Source organism: Oncorhynchus mykiss, chromosome 12, assembly GCF_057628025.1.
Source record: "Oncorhynchus mykiss isolate SJ-2025 chromosome 12, ASM5762802v1, whole genome shotgun sequence".
Classification (NCBI taxonomy): Eukaryota; Metazoa; Chordata; class Actinopteri; order Salmoniformes; family Salmonidae; genus Oncorhynchus; species Oncorhynchus mykiss.
Window position 1 is genome coordinate 76,309,637 of NC_143033.1, and position 22,585 is coordinate 76,332,221.

A 22,585-nucleotide genomic window follows, 5' to 3' on the forward strand; every position below is an offset into this window, starting at 1 on the left:
GGATCCTGTCAAGCTTCCATTGTAAAGACAGACAGACATCCTCATTCCTCTGTCATCCTCGTCCCGCACTAAACGTACCCTGGCCACAAATAATCAGGGGTGTTACCACCCACTACCTCCTGCTCCCTGGAGACATTGTCTCAGACAGGGGTGTTGAATGCAATGCATGGGGAGATCAGTGGGAGCTGTGTCGGCTGCCACCAGACTGCCGCCACCAGACTGCCATGCACCCGCTGTGATGTGACAGGCAGCGCTAATAAAGGTGCGTGACTGAGAGGGGGCCATGTGGACAGCTCCTCTGTCTTCTCTCTGCATAATGAGACAGGGGGTCTGGGCTAGGAGACAGGTGGGGGGAAGGGGGGGTGGGGTGGAGGTATCAGGCCTGTATTGTTGCTCCTGGTGCTCTGCCACACAACTCATTCCAGAACACTCCTCTAGTCTGGGAAGGGAGGAAAAGAGGGGAGGGGGGTATTCCCAAGGTGTTCAGCTGTGCCAGTGAATCCCTCCGCCACGAATGTGCCTCCATCACCATGGCGACTGGGGCTATGAAATTAGCAAGTGGCAGGAGTCCAGGAGTTCACCAGCTCAGAGAGAGAAAAAATTGAATGTATTTTGTATCTTCCCTGGATTAGAATAACGTTCTATGGCAGACATGGTAGAGTGGCTTTGAATCATTGTTGAGCTTCATATTTTTGCTATTACTCAAGGGAGCACAGCAACTCCCAAGGACCTTAAGTGTAGTGCAGTGAGATGATTCTTATTGAATGATTCACCACTGAGATGGGCTGCTTTCTCACCTTCTATCCACTGTCTGTTTAAACTGGTCTTAGGTTACCAATAATTCCCAGACACACACGTTATTTAAGTGATAATGCCAGAGAAGCTGTTATTTGGAGGATATATTGGCACGGGTGTTGTTAGGCCCGAGACTAAGTCGGAGGCTGGCAAACTGTGCCAATATATCCTCCAACCACCGGCTTTGAGGGCCATATCACTTTTATACAAATCAAATAATAATGACATATTTTCATTCAAAACTTTATTGTGATGAATTTATTCATACTATTTCATCCTTCCACAGGATATCGTCCCGAAACAAATCTAGGGTTGCTACCCAAGCCGGCTGGTCGTTCGTTGTATTGGCTTGGTTGCCAGGGATGCGACCCAGTCGCTCAGTCTTTTTGTTCTGTATCTATGGACCAGTCATTCGTTCTAAATGTTCCATTGCCATACTGGCTGGAAACGTTCTTATCCCTTGCTTGCTAGCTGGCCAACGACGACTAACTTACAGTCACGTCAAACAGTACAGACAGAATAACAATAGCAATTTGTTTATACTGTTTTCTAGTGACATTTAACAATGAGCTAATGAGGCACAATTTCGCTGGCATAGAAAATGTGCTCTCTCGTTGGACACTGTTGTCTAGAGAAGCTAGCCAACAACACAGCTAACACAGTAACTTGAAACTGAAGCTGGAAAGACTAAACTAGCTGCACTTAATTTCGTTTGACCTTTTTTCAATTTACATTTCTTTGTATATATATCCATAAAAAAGGATGCCAGCTGATTCATGATTTAGACTGGCTGAGAAACGCTGCATGCCTCACTCTCTCGTCCCGACTCCCAACCCCTACACGTTCATTACTATGGGACAGTTGAAGATCGAATTTGAACATTGAAACAATGTTGCAAATGTTGGAGAGACAGACAGTAAAGTTTAAACAAATCTAAATGTTAGTCTCAAAGAAATGTGAGATAATGTCGAGATGCTTTTTATAGTAGAGATCAAGGGTATAACTTCCTTGCCTGGGATGATGAGACAGTGGATGATGAGACAGTGGATGATGAGACAGTGGATGATGAGACAGTGGATTGTGCAGTCAGATGCAACAGAATAAATAGGCATTTTAACGTCATAGATTTAGCCAGTGGTAATTTTTGGAATAGACACCGCCTGGAATGCGCTTTTAACCAATCAGCATTCAGGATTAGACCCACCCGTTGCATAATAACAGACAATTCCCCTCAGATTTGTTGCTGCAGGAAGGAATGTCTGTCTAGTCTAGTGAAAGACATGGGCTACTGAATCATATATAATGTAACAGTTTGTTCATGATACTCTACTATATGTGTTGCTGGTTGTGATTGACAGCTCAGCATTAGGTCTCCTTTAGTCTTTTGCTAAATGGAAACCAAGCATAATAAAGCTAATCCACATTTACTAAGGACGATAGAAGCATCTGTGAGTAACAGTGTTTACTGAGGAGTTAAGAAAGCGTTTCTCTATATAGACCCTTTAGGACAGTTTTGTTTCTATAATCTTAACAGAAAATTCACAGAACGTGTCAAATGAGAATTTAATTGACCGTGTTATCTCTCTGTATGTTTTACAGGCTGTCTGAGGGGAATGGAGAGTTCTTTGTGCGTATGAATGGCATCCTCCAGAAACAAGAGAATCTGCTGCGTGCTGCCCAGGCTGAGGTAAACCCTAAACCTCCTTATGTTTATTTAAAGGGGCAGTGCATTCTAAAACGCTATTTACTTGTAAAAAAAAATATTTCCATTCTATGAGGTTGAAATAACAGTCTGAAATTGGGAAAAGTATGATAATGCCCTTTTTAGTGTTGGAGCTTTAAAAAACTAACTAACAAAAACAAAAAACTAACTAACTAACAAAAAAACGACTGGAATTTCAGCCTGTTCAGGTGGGATGGAGTTTTTGGCCCACAGCATGACATCACAATCTGATCTGATTATTCTGACCAATGACCAGTAATCTTTTATTTGCATATGTATCCTCTTACTTTGAAGGGGTAGGCTCTAGAGTCTAGACGATCCTATCTGCCAATCAGGGCTGTGCATATAAACATATTTACATTTGTAACAACACACCAACACAATCAGACTGAGCAATGATAAAAAGTACATTTTCATGAACTAACCACACGCAGGGATTTTTTTTAGACATACAGTGATGATTTAAAAAAAAAAAAAAAAAAAAGACTGCATGTGGGCTTTAAGTAGGAAGATCCTTGAAATGAAAATAACTTTTTTTTAAGGAGACTATAGAGGAAAGGTCTTGGGTAGTATACACATACTTTGCTCTCGCCGGTCCCCTCTGTTATGCCTATGTAATGGGGGTCAATGTGCTGCCAACAGCTTAGCTTCCTCCACTGTCCAACTGCTCCACACTGGGCTTGAACCAGCGATCCTCTGCTTCGCAACGCACGTGACCGCCCTCCTTAATAATGTTCCAATGGGTTGAACTAGCCAACTGGATCCCTCGGTCTGGTCTGGTACATTTCAAGCTATTTGTGGAGCTAGCTTACGGTACGTTCATAACTCTGTGTTACACAGTGGGCTGAGGGGACAGACGGACAAGGTTGAGAAGGCCACTCAAAAGGCTGGAGGCTCAGCTGTCAGAAGAAGCTGCTCTCCATGGCTCTCTACCCCCTCACTTCCCACACAAGAGGAAAGAGACTGGGACTGAATGGGGCGCTATTAAGATGTTTATCTGAGAACACTTGTTTTCCAGCCTCTTCAGGTTTTAAAGTGGTGAAAAGGGAACAAAAAGAAAATCAATGATGCATTCATTGCCTCTGTCTGATTGTGTGCCGCAATTGAAAACGAAAGTGTTTGGTTGGCGATACCAGCTCATTGTGACTTAACCTCACAACCCTTTCCAAGCCTTATTGAAGCAGTCATGGTGATGGAGCGTGCTTAAGGTTTAAAGTTATCTCTCTCTGTGTCTCCGCAGTGTGAAGGGGAAGGTAACACAGCCGCACCACCAGCAGAGCACGTAGACCAGGCCTTCGTTCCAGAGAGGTCCAGCAGGAGAGAGGTGAGTAGCCTGGGCTCCCTAGGGGTAGAACATTCAGCTCTAGCGATGGAGGGGTATTTGACTTGTTATTGGCCTTTATTGGCCTATCTCATATCTAGCTCCCCAACTAGAATCTAGTGTCCTGAACCCAGTTTGCCTCTATCCTCACATGGCTGTAGCTAGCTACACTGTTGCGTAAAACTCACACATTGTTAGGTACAGTAAGGTCACATCACTCTATTGACAGATAATTGTTTCCCAGCTCTCATTTAGCAGTGACCCTGCTTTAAGAAAGAAAAATGGTAGTTAAGGCACTCACTGAGGTTGTTTTCTTCCAGCTGGACCTCCTGTATGAAGAGGCTGTTTACACGGTAGTCAACAGGGTGGGCGTGCCCTCGCCAGAGTACATCACCAATGAAGGCGACATCTTCAGTTATCTGCTGAAGGTTCACACACTCTTTTGATCAGCTAAATCCGTTTAGTGAACAGCCCACCTGGCCATACTCTCTCACACACACGGCAGAGACCAACAAACACTTGCTCTCATACACATAAGCACACACACACACACACACACACACACACACACACACACACACACACACACACACACACTTATGAACGCACCCTAGTGTGCTGTAATTTACACTTCAAATGCTGACTAATAAAATAGACAAGACCAGAAAGAGCCAAGTAAGCTGAAATAATTACTGTCCCAGAAAACAACATCAGAAATCAGATTGTCTCGTCATGTGACTCCTGTTGTAAACCCCTCCTCTAATCTCTGTCCTCACCAACTGATCCTAGAGGTTCAGTCCGGCGGTAGAGAGCCATGTTTTCTTTGAGACATCTGTAGGAGACTGAGCAGATGTGCTTTGGCTTAGAGCTGATTAAACATCAAAGCCCAGGCCCACTGAGTATTGATGTTCAGCTGTAATATTACATCGATTCAGACTCTGTCACTCCAAAGCTGCATCCTTGCTTCCTCTGTCGCTCTCTGCTTGAGGTGGTGGACCAGGGCACATGTCCCCATGCTTTGAAGTGACCCCTGGTTCTCGTTGGCCTTTTGAAGATAGTGAGATTGAACCTGTACAGCCATCTTGGATTGGGCTTATGAGAACGCAAATCATTGGCAAGGGATGTAATGCGTATCACCATTGTATTATTGTTTCAAATAGTTGAATAGTTAAGCTTTGATTTATAAACCTACAGGTCAAAATGCAGGCAGGAGTATAGTTGGATGTGTATTGCAAATATGCTCACAGACCTATGAGGCTCTCTTGCAAAAAGAGCACCCTTTTCCACTGTCTTCCCTCTCCTAGGTATTTGATATGGGTCAGGAGGAACATGACATCATTCTGCAGAGAGTCCAAGAATCCAAGGTGATATGCTTTGTTCCACTTCCCATCTTGTCAATTTCCATCTCCTGTCTCCTCTCCTGTCACTTCCTGTATCTCCCATCCGCAGACACACGCCATGTAAGCTGTATGAACAAGATAGCACCGCTGAGTTGTCACTGTGAGGATCTTCAAATCTGCACCATTTAATGTGCCTTTCTTTTGTGTTTAGCTATACACTGAGTTTACAAAACTGCTCTTTCCATGACAGACTGACCAGGTGAATCCAGTTGAAAGCTATGATCCCTATTGATATCACTTGTTAAATTCAATTCAATCAGTGTAGATGAAGGGGAGGAGACCGGTTAAAGAAGGATTTTGAAGCCTTGAGACAAATGAGAACTGAATTGTGTGTGTGTGCCATTCAGAGGGTGAATGGGCAAGACAAAATATTTAAGTGCTTTTGAATGGGGCATTGTGGTAGATGCCAGGTGCACCGGTTTGTGTCAAGAACTGAAACGCTGCTGGGTTTTTCACGCTCAACGGTTTCCCATGTGTATCAAGACATCCAGCCAACTTGACACAACTGTGGCAATCATTGGAGTCAACATGGGCAAGCATCCATGTGGAACGCTTTCGACACCTTGTAGAGTGCATGCCCCGATGAATTGAGGCTGTTCTGAGGTCAAAATTGGGGTGGGAACTCAATATTAGGAAGTTGTTCCTAATGTTTGGTATACTCCGTGTATAGCACGTTGCATTCACAAGGTTAAAGTAAAAATTCATGGAAAGCACTAACAGCCCTATGTACCCGGAGAGACTGAGCTGATGGAGTGTATTGATAGCCATAGTGAGGCTCACTGTGCACCAGGAGACATAATGATCTGTGAAAGCCCACTTTGTATGATGCCCTTGACTACCAGCAACCTTTCAAATGTCAGTTTGAAAGAGATGCTGGGCTCTTCTGCAAGACTCCTTGAAAGGTTGTGGGCAGAGAAGAACATATTGTGCCATTTAAATGTTCCATTCTACACGGATCTCTGTTTCTCGCCGGCGCAGCAGTGTCTTTCCACCTTAGTGACACACAAAGCCCTGGCATTATACACCAGACAAAGAAAACACACATTGATTATTCTCTCTTGACAGACTCACGTCTCACACTGCAGTGATAGCTGGTATTTTGTTTAACACTGATGAAAGTGTATTTTTCGAGTTAAAGAATCCAAATAACAAGAAAGTTCACCCGACTAGCTGTTGTTCTCAAAGTGCACTCTATGCCATGTTCAAGGACCCGGTTTTGGAATGCAGCGTGCCAATGGATCGTTTCAGCGAGATCTCTCACTAATGCATGACTCTTAGCCTGTGTACTGCTGTTACTTTGTGCACTTTGTTTTTGCAGAGAGCCAGTTTCACCATGAGAGTGTCTGTCATGAAAGGGAAAAATCTAATGGCGAAGGATGCAAATGGTGAGGGGTGTTTGTGTTCGTTTACTGCTATTGATGGGAAGCAGCATTTGTTTTCTGTGCGTGGATGTGAAATGTCATCGTGTCCATTTGCCAACTCCAACTCCCCATTGACAATGAATGCAATTGTTTATTATTGAAATAAGATTAGAACATTTTCAGATCAACTATATTGAGTGAGCCACATTGTTCTTTCTGTCTGGAAGAAACATTTAAACTTCTCATGATACAGTGGTTCAACCAAGACACTACAACCATCATCACATCACTGTCCACTTTAGACAACACTGGACCACTTTGTCTAAAAGTACACAGGCTGCTATTACTAGCAGATCAATTGCTTTTGATTCCTGAACCTCAATAAGGTACATCACCGTCATTCTAACAGTATAATCTCAGTCTGTCTCTATATTAGTTTAACCCTTATTGTGCCTGGGTAGGGTACAGCGACCCCTATTGCATGCTGGGAATCCTCTTGGGCCAGAGCCCTCGGGAGACAGAGGATAAGAAGGAGAGGAAGTTCAGCTTCAGGAAGAGGAAGGAGAAGCTGGAGAAGAGGTCCAGTACCAAGGAGGTTCTAGCAGCCACGTGCATCCAGGTGACTGAGGTCAAGCCAGAGACTCTCAACCCAGTCTGGAATGAGCACTTTGTTTTGTAAGTACAGTGCTGACGGTACGCCGATTCTGGAAGTTGTTGGCAGAACGCTTGACATTTGTATGTGTCTCAGAGCCTAACGGTAACAATGTTTGTTGACACAATGTTAAATTATGATTTTTTTTTTTCTTCCAATAGTGACATTGATGATGTCCATGGTGATCTACTGCATATGGACATATGGTAAGATTAAACACAGTATGGGCCTTTCCACTTTCAGTCCAGATTCCTGAAAACGGAATCTGCATGCCAATGCTATCCAACTGTCCTTACTAACCTTTTCTCTTCTTCTCAGGGACCATGACGATGACGTCTCTGTCGCAGAGGCCTGCAAAAAACTGAATGAAGTCAGTGGACTTAGAGGAATGGGCAGGTAGAACAGGCTTCTATTTGCTAATGATAAAGTCAGTGAAATAGGCCCTTAATATAGTGAATGGAGGTCTTGACTGTCAGGTCATTGAGACGCAGTGCTGGTTGATTGCTGTGTTATATATCATGTGTTCATCAGTACCTTATCCCACCAGGTATTTTAAGTAGATTGTATTCATCAGTACCTTTTCCCAACAGGTATTTTAAGTAGATTGTATTCATCAGTACCTTATCCCACCAGGTATTTTAAGCAGATTGCCAAATCGGTGCGGTCCAATGGGACGTCGTCATCGGGATCATCTGAAGACAATGCTGATGACTTCCTGGGCTGCATCAACATTCCACTGAATGTAATTCTTTAAATTACAGTGTTTTCACTTCCCACCTGTTGTCTACTGGTAATGTTTCTTCTTTTATTTTTTTATTTTACCTTTATTTAACCAGGCAAGTCAGTTAAAAACAAATTCTTATTTTCAATGACGGCCTAGGGAACAGTGGGTTAACTGCCTGTTCAGGGGCAGAACGACAGATTTTTACCTTGTCAGCTCGGGGGTTTGAACTTGCAACCTTCCAGTTACTAGTCCAATGCTCTAACCACTAGGCTACCCTACCCAACACTCTAACCACTAGGCTACTTGATGCAGTTTATTCTAATGTTTGTATCTATTAGCTGTTATAAGTGTTAACTAACATTTATTAATTATACTCCACCAAACTTGGTTCCTGGCTCACTGTCTATCAGAGACACCCGTTATTAATTTACTGTAAATCCATCAAAAAGAGTGTGAAGTTTTGGTCTTTACCTTCATCAGACCGGAACGTCTCTCGGTTTTAATGGATTTAGAATAAATGATCGTTTTATAATGGAGAGAGTGTCGCGCCTCTACATCTAAAGAGGCTATTATTTAAGGCAGCACCTCTGTTCCAGTTGTTTGAGCACAAAACCCTTTTTTCCTGGCTTAGTGTCTAGCCCATGGGCAGGCCCTCGGATCAATATAAAACAAAATCTATATATATATATTTAGGAACTCAGTCGGAGCCTCAACTTACTGTTGAGAGTTAGAATAGAAAAAGTGCAATTTCGAACTTTGGCAGTTTTTCTCTTGTTATGTCAGTCACTGATAGTCAGTCAATTAGCTCATTTCAGCAAAAAAAGTAGATTGCTAAGTTAGCTTAGCAGCCAGCTATCTAAACTTTTTATCAGTCTCACTCAGATATCATATTAAAAACTGCTAACATTTCTCTCCACCACATGGAAGAATGTGCAGAATTGCAAAACAGGATGTGGGTTCGCAGACCAGCCAGCAACTGCAACCCCTCTTGATGAGTTCAGACTTTTTGTGGTCCCCACCCTCATCAAAGTTGCCCATCCCTGGTCTAGCCTGTTTGTTGTTCGCCTGTAGGAGATTCCTGTGATGGGATATGACAAGTGGTTTAAGCTGGAGCCCCGATCCAGTGCCTCCAAGGTCCAGGGAGAATGTCACCTGATTCTGAGGCTCTTCACTACCCAGGTAGCTACTACACTCTCTCTGCTCCACAGTACCTGTGTATTCTACCCAAGTCACTTGATCATTCCACTTTGTTCCCCAGAGAGACACTACACTGAGTAAGAGGGAATCCAAAGAAGTCATTCATAAGAAGATGTTGAGTCAGATTCTGGAGTACGAGCATGCTCATATTCAGGTGAAACTCTACTATACAGTGCATTCTATTATCAAGTAAAATGACAGAAATGGCTATGGATGGTTTCCTTATGCTATTCATGTAAATCATCTGTTTTTTCTCTCCAGAAAGAGCCTTATAACTGGAATGGGCAGGTGAGTCCTCCAGCATGGACTGTGCTGTCCCATCATGCTGTGCAAACTGACCTCTCACCCCTGCAACAGGCCATCATGTAAGTAGCTACAATAGTAACACTTCAATGTAGACCATATGCCAAAGGTATTGCGGTGGTCCAAATGAGAAAATCAAAGTTATGCCAAGTCAAGCTGGAGGAGCCTGTGCCAATGAAGTACCGCGTTTTTAAATATGAGTTGCACCTTTTCCTTCCTAGTCCTTTTAGGTCTGAAACCATTCATCTCAGCTGAGAGGTGAGGGTCATGTTAAGTACAGTAGATGTATAGTAGTATGTATTGCTCTGGTCTGCAGTCGCTGGCAGTGCTATAGCAGCCACCACCGGTCCCAGAGGATGTGCTACACTCTGCTGCTGAGGCTCCTGAGGACCATCGATGCAGAGTGGGATCCCCAAGCTGTGCAGGGAGACCTGGTAGGCCTACTGTCTCCTCACAGCTCCCCTCTGGCTCACAATCAACTTTCATCTGGCATTAGGACACGTCATTAACTCACCACTCAACATCCATCATCCTATGACCTAGGGGTCTGTTATTCAATCAAAACCTGTTTTTTTTTCGGTGCGGTAATTTTTCTGGAAACTAGACTGAAGCTCAGAATTCTGTCTGAATCTGCTGTTATTGGCTAGATCGATCATTGTGAGGTTGAGTGATGTGATGAGGATGTACTTCCTGTGTTCAGGAGCGGCAGCTGTCGGACAGCTTCAGGCTGTACACGGACCACTGTCTGTGTCTGATGAAGAGCATGCGCCAGGTGTTCCCCTGCACCAGTCCAGCCGCCGTCACACGCTGCGAACTCATGCTGAGGTAAACTCATACCACAGGAGGCTGGTGAGGGGAGGAAGGCTCATAGTAATGGCTGGAATGGAATGGAAAACGTGTTTCATGTGTTTGATACCATTCCGTTCCAGCTATTACTATGAGCACGTGCTTCCCAATTAAGGTGCAACCAGCCACCTGTGACTCCCACCAACCCCTCTCTCTCTCTCGCCACATCACCGCATCAAACACTCGCCAGCGCTGTCATACCAGACCAAACACTCAACCAAGTCACTAAAATTAAACCACAGATGGAGTACCTAGAACAGTCAAGCCAATAGGAGGGCAGGGTGACTAAATCATAAGCCTATTGGGAGAGTTTTCTACTTGAATGGTGATGACTGTGCCAATAAAAGCAGGCTCATGTTGCTATACTCTTTCTCTGTGAGCAGCCCCACGGGGCACTGTACTTCTGTGTCGCACAGACCAGATGAATGGAGATCCTGCAGGGCCTTTTCCAATAAGATTTCAAAGTCTGCCCAGTGATTGACACTCCTACAGAGATCTCTGTGTATTGTGGACACAAACACACAAAAAAACATGTACTCAAACACATACTAATCATTCTTGCTGTCAGTCACCTTAATTTAAAAAGGCTGACGGAAATGACAGGCTAGTCAGGATTGTCTGTTCCAGCAATCATTTAGATTACCTACAAATCACCTTGCATTGTGCCTTTTGTCTTTTACTCAGTAATGAGTTGTTGGGCTACAATAACAGGCCCATGTTTCCCTTTGTGTTTGTGACTCAGGAGTGTAGGACACATGCAGACCATGCCGGCCTTCAAGACTGCGTGCCCCCTTCGAAATGAACTGCATTTGGAAATTGCCACTGTTGTCAAGGTACAGGATAAATATAAGGAAGACCTGTTAGTGTTAGCACTGCTGACTAATTCGAATGACTGCAATCTTTGATTTCAACAGAAAGGTACAGTGGAGTGGTACGAGAGCACAATTTCACAATTCAAACCAGAGGACGGGGTAAGTTGACACCATAAGAATTGATAACACACAAAGTCATACAAATAAAGAGAGTTGCGCATTCCATATATAAACTCCCAGTCATTTATTGGGTAACACATGGATGGGCCTGTCGGGGTGTGAGCTGTAGTGTGTCGATTCTATAGGCTCTAGAGGAGCAGCTGGGGAGACTGGTCCAGGTGGTGGATGCAGTGTGTGCAGATGTACAGAGGGGACAGAACGTCTACAACAAGCTCTTCTACAGGTACACAAACAGTCCCTGCCGTTTATTGTGTTAATCAAGGAGGGTGACAGGGCGAACTTGACTTTTAAGTAGAATCCTGTTGATTATGTCAAATAGCAAATGAATCCTGTTCTTTGTTTTGTCTTTTAAACCCCCCAGTGCGATGAAAGTGGATTTCTTCAGCATCGCGTACAGACAGTTGGAGAAACTGGTGAGAATTCCTTTGAAACCAAAAGGAATAGAACCTGCCAACATCTTTATCCACACATGACATTTACCCATATACTGTATATATATGTTTAACCTTTATTAAACTAGGCAAGTCAGTTAAGAATAAATTCTTATTTTCAATGACAGCCTAGGAACAGTGGGTTAACTGCCTTGTTCAGGGGCAGGACAACAGATTTTTACCTTGGCAGCTCGGGGATTCGATCTAGCAAACTTTCGGTTACTGGCCCAACGCTCTAACCACTAGGCTTACCTGCTGCCCTGATACATGGTGAAAAACAGTATGCTGATGCATATAGTGTTCCTGTATGTTCAGTATGCATGTATCCTCACTGTTGACCCTTGACCTCTGAGATGGGGTGACTGACCCCTGTGTTCCCCCAGGTCGCGGACGACGTGAGCGTTGCCATGGAGAAGGTGTGTGGCACTCTGGAGCAGGAGAGCTCCAGGTTAACTCAGACCATGGGAGAGACTCTGTTAGAGCTCTACATGTCTCTGAAAATACTCAAACGCTTCAGAGAGTTCCTCCCTCTCAGGTGAGTTTGTGAACACCCTGTCACCCAGTCAGACTGGTGGATGGTGGATGTTCAGCTTGGTTGCATTGAACTTTTAGAAAACAGAACGATTGGTTAGATATTGTTATTGCTTGGTGATTTGATCTTGCAGTGAACTTCTCCATATGCTTGAACATACAATAGATTAGCTAAATGTCAGGTGGTTAATGAGTATTTCTCTCTCAGGGACACAAAGATGATGGCCTTGACTGGCTATCACAACTGGTTCAAGACATCTATCCACAAGTGGCTGCAGATAGTCCATGACAAGTCTTGTGACAGGATCCGCAGAGCAGTAGACATGGATCAAGTGAGAAGGCGTTTTATGGAATTGTCTATAGAGATTGCTTTTCCATGAAAAGCAATCTGAGAAAACATGGAACATACGGCAATCAGGATATCCATTACACTTCTACAGCAGAACCCATTGATGATCTGTAACCCACCATGATGTTTCTATCTAATGTACTCGGAATATGAGTTAGTTTCTGTGTACTGTACCTGTGTGTCAGTGTATTTCTAATACAGTACATGTTTATGACTTTCTATAAGTTGTTGTTCATAGAATGTGTGTGTGTGTGTGTGTGTGTACTGAACAGCTGGAGCCAGTACAGCAGGCCAAACACAGCTCCTCGGCGGTGGATGTGACAGCGTGTTTCAGCCAGGTGCGGGAGTTCTGGAAACAGCTGTCCTGGCCAGACTCTGCAGGGGCCTTCATCTTTGTCACCCGCCTGACAGACGTGAGTGCCACCACCACACACACACAAAAACACCCATGCACACACACACATAGGTGCACGCTTTCACACATGCTACACATCCAGAGACAGTGTAAAAAGCTCTACAGGTGACAAGCCACAATCACAAACAACCAAAGCAGAAAAAAAGAATACTAATTGAGGGTTTCACTCTCGATGATGATGATGATGAGTGAGATGTTGTCTGTGTTGCAGAATTTCTGCAGCGAGGCCGTGTGTTACTCAGAGATGATAAAGCGCAAGATTGAGAGGAGCCAGCAGGGTCGAGACATCAAGAGCCTGACGGTGCAGGTAACGCCTGTGGGAAGGCAGGAAGGAAGGGGGGCTTCAGGATGACGTGGGAAGTAAATGTCAGCGGGTGTTCTTTCCCTGGCAACACAAAGAACTCAGTGGGTTGTCCGTAGTGTAAAATGTTTGGTCTACTTCAGTGGAAGCTACTTAGAGGAGAACGGATCATAGTAATGGCTGGAATGGAGTAAATGGAATGTTATCATTAACATGGTTTTCATGGGTTTGATACCATTCCATTCACTCCATTCTATCCATTATTATGAGCCCTCAGCAGCCTCCACTGGTCTACTGACCGTCGTGCCTCTTTTTTTTTTAGCCCTGCCTCTTTTTCATCCTTTGTTTCCTTCAACCATTCCTCGACCTTTCCTCTGGCTTTCTCTTCTTCCCTCTGCTAATGTACTTCCTGGGTCTTGGTGTGGGCTAGCTGTGCATCGCCCTGAACAACACAGAGCATGTGCGTGTGTTCCTGGGCCACCTGCCTCGGGACCTGGACTGGCAGGGTGTGGAGCAAGCCATGGAGGAGTCTTGCGGGGCGGACGGGAAGGAGCAGGTCAACAAGGCCCTGAACGGACAGCTCTACAACGTGGATGCGGACCTACAGAGGGAGGCCAAGCGCCTCATCACTCACCTCACAGACAAGGTCCCTCCATCTCATTGAACTGTCCTCTCTGTCGGTCATACTTCGTAACCAGTCATCAAATCAAATTGTATGCACCGAATACAACAGGTGTAGTAGACCTTACAGTGAAATGCTTACTTACGAGCCCCTAACCAACAGTGCAGTTTAAAAAAATATGAATAAAAATAAGAAATAAATTAACAAGTAATTAAAGAGCAGCAGTAAAATAACAATAGGTCCAGAAGGTGTCAAAGTTATCTATAAAAGTGATTCCAGCAGAGATACAGTAGTCTTTTAGCCAGATGTGTAATGCCAGCAGTCTGCTGAAATTATTGGCAGTTTTTTGGAGTCTTATAATACTAAAATCAGTTCTTTAAAATCCATTTTCAAATGTTCAGTTTTCGCACTCCTTATGTCGTTTGACCCCACATGGACAACGACAGTGTCAGCTGACCACCTGGCAAGGGTCAGTCAAGACACTTGCCAGTTGGTCAGCGCATGCTCTTAGTACACATCCTGGCAATCCATCTGGCTCTGCGGCCTTGTGAATGTTGACACAGGCAAGGGACACAGTCATGCACGTCAATATCAGTTTCCATGAGAACGGGTTACATAAATGATACAGACCTTGGTTCAAATAGTATTTGTTTTCTTGTTTTTTGGGGCGTTTGATGGAGCTTGTTTGGAGTGCAAGACGGTCGGGGGTTTCACATTTGGGACTATTCCATTGCTCCCATGTGTCAGGCAACCTTAATCCAGCACAGCTAAAGTATTTTGAAGAAAACAAATACTATGTGAACCCAGGTCTGGTTACATAATACTGTATGATATGGCATACTCAAATTGGGTCTTGCCTGGTAACCATTGTCACATTGCCTTGAACAGAGAGGTAAACCAGGGCATTGTGATATTGTGTGTTTTGTCTAGATGCTTTCAGAGCTGAAGAGGTACCTCCAACACATCAGCCTGTCCCCTGACTCCATCAACAACGATGATGTAAGACTGAACAGTACATTGTGTTCTGCTTCTGTTATGTAGCAGCAACCTCTCTGCTTTCTTCCTTTGTCCTTTCTGGGTTTGAAGACATTTCCTCAATGGGCTTCCCCCTAAGATGGGACACTGTTCTGTGACATTGTTCTGTTTCAGGCCGTGTCCCCCCTCATGAAGTACTTACGTGACACTTTAGTCATCCTCAGCGAGTCTCTGGTGAAGGAGAATCTGGCTAGGTAATTACCTGCTGTGTCACATCTTTATCTAGATGAGCATCTTAGACATGCACACAATAACGATACCCCTCTGACACATTATGCTGTAGTACAGGTCATTATCTAGCCATTATGATCACTTGACATACAGCGGATTGTTGTCTAACTGTGTTCTCCTGTCTTCTGCACAGAGTTCTCCTCGGCATGTGGGAGCTGCTCCTCAGAATGATCCTAGACACGGTGGCGGAGAACATGGGAGTCCAGGTGGAGTTCTACAACCGCTTCCAGTACACTGTGGAGGTCAGTGGTCTCTCTCTCTCTCTGTTGACCCCAGAGACAGGGAGAATCACAGTAGGGGCCTATTTCCCCTTCTTCCTCATCTTCCTCCTCCTTTTCACCATCATCAGCTACTCTATCCTTGCTAATTACTTGTGTGGTATAATTTCCATACCACTGATATTCATCAGGTCTCTTGGCTGCTCAGTCCCTGCTGAGGAGAGTCCCCACCAGAATGGCAATGTGACAGTTCCTGTATTCTAATGGAGCATAGAGCTGGCAAGGGACACATGACAGATTTGGATGAAATGTCGTGAAAATGCAAAGCTGCGTGGGTAGAACATGTGGTGTGTTCCATGGTGATCTTCTTCTCCTCCTGGGGGATTCACGCTGTCAGCGAGGATACATACCGGTCTGCTAATATCCTCTGACATATGTTCCAACCAAAGGCGTTAGTTATAGTTACCACCGCTAATTAGCTAGTCATGCCAGTCAAACAGAGCGGAGTACCAGAACATGTAACCTGAAAACTGAAACCTTCCCCGCCACAATGCTCCTTTCAGACCCTGGTGCAGTTCTTCTGTGCTGATGGAGAGAGACTTGCCATAGAAGATCTGAAGAACCATGTCGACTACAAGGTGAGAGCACCAAGGGTTTATGTACCAATTAGCTACTTAATGCCTGACCGTGGTAGATAGCCTTTTTTAGTAGGGGTTGTTCTGCTGGTTCCTGACGAGCCCCCTCCCCACTGCTGTTCCTATAGGCTCTTGACGAGGAGCTGAGGCTGAACAAGTGTTCGTCCTTTGAGCTGATCGAGCAGTACTTCCTGGAGAAGATCTCTCAGCAGGTAGTCTGCAGCTTGCTGGGCTGCCACATGTGACTCTAACCCCCGGGCTAGTGTGGTGGGGGAGTGTTGATTAGGAGCTGAAAGATCACAAGACATATTATTTTTCTTTATCTCTTTAATGCTAATGTGGTCGCTAAATGTATTCTGTAAGAGCGGTTTAGTTTAGAACGCCAGAACAACTTTACAGGCATGTCCACTTATGTCCACGCATTTCATGGCATGTCCACGCATTTCGCTACGCTAGCATTAACATCTGGTAACTGTGTGTATGTGACAAATAAAATTTGATTTGAGTGTCCAGGATGCATCATACTAAAGGGATGTATAACAATCCAATCCAATCAATCACCTGTTTATATATGATTTATAATATGGATCTGCCTTTCAGAGAACATTGAAGCACACCCGCTTTGGCCGCATCAGTGTGAAGTGTTACTATGATGCTTCTGAGCAGAGGCTCACGGTGGAGATCCTGCATGCCGCCGATCTCATTGCCTTGGATGCCAATGGTAAATATCAGAGTTACATTGGCATGCAGCTCCATATGCAGAATGAATGCCAATCCAATCTTCTGTATGAGCTCTCATTTGTTCCTGTTCCTCTCTCTCTCTCTCTCTCTCTCTCTCTCTCTCTCTCTCTCTCTCTCTCTCTCTCCCTCCCTCTCTCTCTCTCTCTCTCTGGTGCCACACAGGGCTGAGTGACCCCTTTGTCATCATAGAGCTCTGTCCCCACCACCTCTTCCCCATGGCCAAGAGCCAGCGCACCCAAGTGAAGCTCAAGACCCTGCACCCAGTATTTGATGAGCTCTTCTATTTGTGAGTGTCTAATCCGCCTTCTCTATGCACTAACAGAGTAGGACATGTTGGGATTGGTGGATGATATGATAATTCCCTCTTGACAGCAGCTACATTTGAAAAGCAAAACATGGAGATGTAGACTTCAGTTTGACTCATTTTCCTCTATCTGCTGTCCCACAGCCATGTCAGCCCAGAGCAGTACAGGCACAGGTTTGCCTGTCTGACTTTTACTGTGATGGACTATGATTGGCTGTCCACCAACGATTTTGCCGGGGAGGCCTTGGCCCCGCTCAGTGACTTCTGTTGGCCAGGGAGACCCAACGCCTCAGCGGCCGGAAAGACCATCCAGCCGACCATTCTGCACCTGGCCCGGAGCAAACCCAGCGGTAGGGAGCAGGGTTTGAGTCAATTCGATTTAAATTCAGTCAATTAATTAAGTAAACCCAAATTCTAATTCCACGTTTTCCACATTGAAAATAATTTAGGAAAATTTGAATTGTAATTTCAGTTTACTTCCTGAATTTACTGAATTGAAAGGAATTGACCCCGACCCTGGTAGGACAGTCCGCCAGATAGACTACAGTACATAACACCACCCCTCTACTCCTCACTGAGCAGGAACGGGCCCCCAGGGAGGAGAGCGTGTTAAGTCTGGGAAAGGTTTCCTATTACTCCTGTAATCCAACCTAGCGACCCGTTCAATCTAAAGGTAATTGTGGCAGGCGTTGGATGGAGGCACTTACGTTTCTGTTTGCTCTCTCCATACAGAGAAGCCAATCATGCGGATTTTGGACGCACGGACAGGAGACGGAGAGGCTCAGGAGTTTGTGAGGAAGCTAAAGGAGATTGAGAAATCCATGGAAGAGGAGTGAAGCTGTCAGCACTGGTCTGGTGTATTGGTGTATTCTGACTACGTCTTTGCCACATGTGCTTTTGTACTTGTTGTACTACCCGTATGTTTACAATGTTTACAGTTTTCAAATCCTCTTGTACGTGCACTGAAAATGTAATGCTGAACAAAACACAGTGAGGCATGACTTTTTAAATTGGAATACGAATGTCCTGTCTCTGCTGTATTTTTATGCCTCAAATCAAATACTATTTATCACATGCGCTGCGCCGTATACAACAGGTGTAGACTTTACCGTGAAGTGCTTACTTACAAGCCCTTTCCCAACAATGTGGAGTTAAAAAGTAAGAAAAATCCAAGGGTCCTATCTGAGAAATATGAGAAGTAGCTTATCTTGTAATTATTATTTTGTTTTCTAAAGAGCTCATTGAATGTTATCTTTGTTGTATTATCTTTGTTGCATTACATCTCTAACATCTAACTGAATCTAAAACTAATTTGTGATTGATATGTGTTCAGTCGAATCATGTGGGTGGAACAATCGTTGGGAAAAAAATATACACTCCCACTACCGTTTCTGAGTTTATGGCGAAGTAGCACAAGGATGTAACACTGCAAGGAAAAGCCATCTGTAGCCAGGTTTTGTAAGTCATCAGAAGGAGTAGTGTCACATATGGCTGCGTTTACACAGGCAGCCCAATTTTGAAATGTTTCAGATCTTTTCACACCAGCTCTTTTTCAGAGCTGATCTGATCAGTCAAAAGAACAATAAGTTACAGAAAAGAGATCACAATTTGGCTGCCTGTTTAAACGCAGCCTATGTGACGCCATCTGTGCTCATTGATGATTGGATGTTTATATCTCTTCAGATTATGAACCTTATCCCTGAAGAAAAGAGTATTAGTCCTCTATTTGTTATATTGTAAATGTGAACTACTTGCCTTGGATTGTAATGGATTGTGCTGCTGTTCATTGTACCATTCAGATGAAGCCGTATATAAATAAAGATTGTATTTGAATATGATTCACTAGCTCTTATCACATTTTGTTCTCCTTCGAAAAATATGTTTTCTTCTTTGTAGTGGACTTGCCCATATGACATCAACATGTCGCTCTTCATGTTGCATGAGTCTTTTTCTAAATGGAAACCTAAATGGACTCACAAACATATAGTAGCACTAGACACCTAGAAAAAAAAACATTGATTAGAAATCTTCTGGGAAAACAGTCCTTTGTGTTTAGCTCTAAATGCCAGGGTTCATTTCGATTGTCTTCCAGACCGAAAGATTCCGTCTCTGTCAGTCTTGTGTCTGTCTACATGTTCTCTCGCTTCTCCATATCTCTTTATTTTGCTTTTCTCACTCTATCTCTACCCTCCCCCTCTCTCGCTCTTGCTCTCTGCTCTTGTCACTTAGTTTCAAGGCTTACAAAAGGAAACAGCAGATGTCTGTTTACAGGCACTCATTCTCTCTCTCTCTCTCCTCACTTCCCTCTGAATGTCATTCTCAGATGCAGGCCTGTCTGCTCCCACCACCTCCACCTCCATTATCCTTCCACTCTCTCTCTCTTCCTCCACAGTGTTCCCTCTATCACAGTCCTCTTCCGGTTCCCCTCCTGACCTTTCAGACCTTTACTCACCTCAAGAGAGCCACCTTGGATGGAAAACACGCTGCTGCACGACCACAGTGACCCCAAAGAGAAACACTCAGAGTTCAGTAATAAGGGCAGCAAGGTTATGTTGATTATGTCTAATCTATCAAATCATAGAAGTCTGAACCACAATGACCCGGTTACATCCCCATCCGCCTACACACAGACCGACGTGTTGGTGACTGATGGACTTCTGCAATAATATGAGCTAAGATAGATAGATATAGATATAGATATAGATAGATATAGATATAGATATAGATATAGATATAGATATAGATAGATATAGATATAGATAGATATAGATAGATCGGTAGTGTTTTGATGGATATGTTGTGATGTTTTACTGAGAGAGGGAGGGTTTATTTGGTAATATCAATCAATCAAACACCCTACCCCCAGAAAAAAAATCACCAAGCCCAATGCTGCGTATCTGGTATTGGATTGAGTGTGGCCAGTGCTGTGGTGTCACAGGTGTGATGGGGAGCAGACATTTCATGGTTCTGTAAACCAGACGTCATGCCCTGTGGGCAGAACCTGTTTAATGTAGCTATCATGCCACCTGACAGCTCTCTGTTTCTATCCAGCTGTGACCTATCCCAGCTTCATTTCCACTCCACAGCCTCCCTCTCCCACTCTCTGATTGGTTCACTGTTCTGCAACAGGAATCTACACTACAGCTCCAAACCAACAGGTGTGCTTTTATTTTGTATTTTGTTGATGCAGCAACACAGAGAAGCAAATGGAGGGAATTTGATATATGGTATGACCAAATATATTTCTGTAGATTACACACGGCAGGTAGCCTAGTGGTTAAAGCATTGGGCCAGTATCCGCAAGGTTGCTATATCAGATCTCCGAGCTGACAAGGTAAAAATCAGTCTTTCTGCCCCTTGAACAAGGCAGTTATACCACTGTTCCTAGCCTGTCATTATACATAAGAATGTATTCTTAACTGACTTGCCTAGTTAAATAAAGGTTAAATAAAGAAGAACATCAATGTAACATTCACACAATGAGCTAAATGCTATTGACACTCAAGGAAAGAATGCTGTGCATGTGGTAGCCGTATTGCTAAAAAGTAAATTAAGCTAATCTATTTTTCAGTGGAGATAATGATTATTTGGTTGGGTGAGAGGATGCTCAAAACAGCATTTGCATTGATACTCAGACAGTAAGAGCTTTAACCACTAGGTGTCCCCGTAGTTTCACAAACCACTTTTTAATCAGTTCACTATTCAGACGTTAGGTGGCACATGGCACTGATGATCAATGCTGGATCTCTATTGGTTGAACTCATTACTAAGTAACAAGAACAGCATGTCTCTGGTCATCCATGTGTCACTCTACATCTGTGCTGAGCAGTAGGATCGCTGAACCACCCTGCTGGGAGCTCCAGCAATCAAATCAAATTGCATCCATTACATGCTTCCTAAACAACAGGTGTGGACTAACAGTGAAATGTTTACTTATGGGCCCTTCCTAACAATGCAGAGAGAAATAAAGTTGAAAAGTAAAACACATAATAATAAAATGAATAATAGATACACAATGAGTTGACTATATACAAGGGGTACCAGTACAGAGTCGATGTGCAGGGGTATGAAGTAATTGAGGTGTCACACCCTGACCTTAGAGAGCTTTTTATGTCTCTATTTTGGTTTGGTCAGGGTGTGATTTGGGTGGGAATTCTATGTTCAGTTTTCTATGTTTTGTATTTCTTTGTTTTGGCCGGGTATGGTTCTCAATCAGGGACAGCTGTCTATCATTGTCTCTGATTGGGAACCATACTTAGGTAGTAGTAGTTTTTCCCACCGGTGTTTTGTGGGTAGTTGTTTTCTGTTTAGTGTTCTGCACCTGACAGGACTGTTTCGGTTTCATTTCTCACTTTGTTATTTTGGTCTAGTGTTCTGTGTTGATAAAAATCATGAACACTTACCACGCTGCGCTTTGGTCCGATCCTTCTTCATCAGATGACCGTTGCATGAGGTAGATATGTACATATAACTAGGAATAAAGTGACAGATAAGAAACAGTAGCAGCAGCGTATGTTATGAGTCAGAAAAAAAAGTTAGTAAATGCAGATAGTCCGGGTAGCTACAGTATTTGGTTAACTATTCAACTAATTATTTAGGAGTCTTGACTTGGGGGTAGAAGCTGTTCAGGGTCCTGTTGGTTCCAGACTTGATGCATCGGTACCGCTTTCCATGCGGTAGCAGAGAGAACAGTCTATGACTTGGGTGGCTGAAGTCTTTGACAATTTTCAGGGCCATCCTCTGACACCGCCTTACATAGAGGTCTTGGATGGCAGGGAGCTCGGCCCCAGTGATGTACTGGGCCATATGCATTACCCTCTGTAGCACTTTGCGGTCGGATGCCAAGCAATTGCCATACCAAGCGGTGATGGAGCCAGTCAAGATGCTCTCAATGGTGCCGCTGTATAACTTTTTGAGGATCTGAGGGCCCATGACAAATATTTTCAGCCTCCTCAGGGGGAAGAGCTGTCTCTCTCCTCGGGCAGTGTCTGATGCTGGTGACAAACCCACTTCCCATCTGGGTAGGGGTTGTATTTTCCCTACTTGCAGGATACAGTGCCTTGCGAAAGTATTCGGCCCCCTTGAACTTTGCGACCTTTTGCCACATTTCAGGCTTCAAACATAAAGATATAAAACTGTATTTTTTTGTGAAGAATCAACAACAAGTGGGACACAATCATGAAGTGGAACGACATTTATTGGATATTTCAAACTTTTTTAACAAATCAAAAACTGAAAAATTGGGCGTGCAAAATTATTCAGCCCCTTTACTTTCAGTGCAGCAAACTCTCTCCAGAAGTTCAGTGAGGATCTCTGAATGATCCAATGTTGACCTAAATGACTAATGATGATAAATACAATCACCTGTGTGTAATCAAGTCTCTGTGTATAAATGCACCTGCACTGTGATAGTCTCAGAGGTCCGTTAAAAGCGCAGAGAGCATCATGAAGAACAAGG

General features: G+C 43.9%; 1 protein-coding gene across 2 annotated transcripts in view; it reads left to right on the plus strand.

Moving 5' to 3' along the window:
* LOC110538274 (BAI1-associated protein 3) overlaps window positions 1-18,965 on the plus strand; it is a 36,276-nt gene extending 17,311 nt beyond the window's left edge. Inside the window, exons 3-34 of one of the 2 annotated variants that reach the window (XR_016485268.1) lie at window positions 2,395-2,482; window positions 3,759-3,842; window positions 4,160-4,267; window positions 5,144-5,203; window positions 6,558-6,624; window positions 7,062-7,275; window positions 7,414-7,458; window positions 7,571-7,648; window positions 7,886-7,994; window positions 9,048-9,155; window positions 9,235-9,327; window positions 9,435-9,538; window positions 9,793-9,910; window positions 10,177-10,301; window positions 11,065-11,155; window positions 11,237-11,293; window positions 11,440-11,537; window positions 11,676-11,727; window positions 12,129-12,280; window positions 12,485-12,608; window positions 12,898-13,038; window positions 13,252-13,347; window positions 13,664-13,987; window positions 14,894-14,962; window positions 15,113-15,192; window positions 15,363-15,471; window positions 16,011-16,085; window positions 16,211-16,294; window positions 16,683-16,803; window positions 16,986-17,109; window positions 17,272-17,477; window positions 17,860-18,965. Coding sequence is in view for 1 of the 2 variants with exons in the window: in XM_021624989.3 (XP_021480664.3) it covers window positions 2,395-2,482; window positions 3,759-3,842; window positions 4,160-4,267; window positions 5,144-5,203; window positions 6,558-6,624; window positions 7,062-7,275; window positions 7,414-7,458; window positions 7,571-7,648; window positions 7,886-7,994; window positions 9,048-9,155; window positions 9,235-9,327; window positions 9,435-9,538; window positions 9,793-9,910; window positions 10,177-10,301; window positions 11,065-11,155; window positions 11,237-11,293; window positions 11,440-11,537; window positions 11,676-11,727; window positions 12,129-12,280; window positions 12,485-12,608; window positions 12,898-13,038; window positions 13,252-13,347; window positions 13,772-13,987; window positions 14,894-14,962; window positions 15,113-15,192; window positions 15,363-15,471; window positions 16,011-16,085; window positions 16,211-16,294; window positions 16,683-16,803; window positions 16,986-17,109; window positions 17,272-17,477; window positions 17,860-17,963 (3,400 nt within the window). In the remaining variant the exon portion in view is untranslated. The remainder of the gene's footprint in view (window positions 1-2,394; window positions 2,483-3,758; window positions 3,843-4,159; window positions 4,268-5,143; window positions 5,204-6,557; window positions 6,625-7,061; window positions 7,276-7,413; window positions 7,459-7,570; window positions 7,649-7,885; window positions 7,995-9,047; window positions 9,156-9,234; window positions 9,328-9,434; window positions 9,539-9,792; window positions 9,911-10,176; window positions 10,302-11,064; window positions 11,156-11,236; window positions 11,294-11,439; window positions 11,538-11,675; window positions 11,728-12,128; window positions 12,281-12,484; window positions 12,609-12,897; window positions 13,039-13,251; window positions 13,348-13,663; window positions 13,988-14,893; window positions 14,963-15,112; window positions 15,193-15,362; window positions 15,472-16,010; window positions 16,086-16,210; window positions 16,295-16,682; window positions 16,804-16,985; window positions 17,110-17,271; window positions 17,478-17,859) is intronic. The other variant, XM_021624989.3, reaches the window with a different exon arrangement.
* The last annotated feature ends 3,620 nt before the right edge of the window (window positions 18,966-22,585 follow it).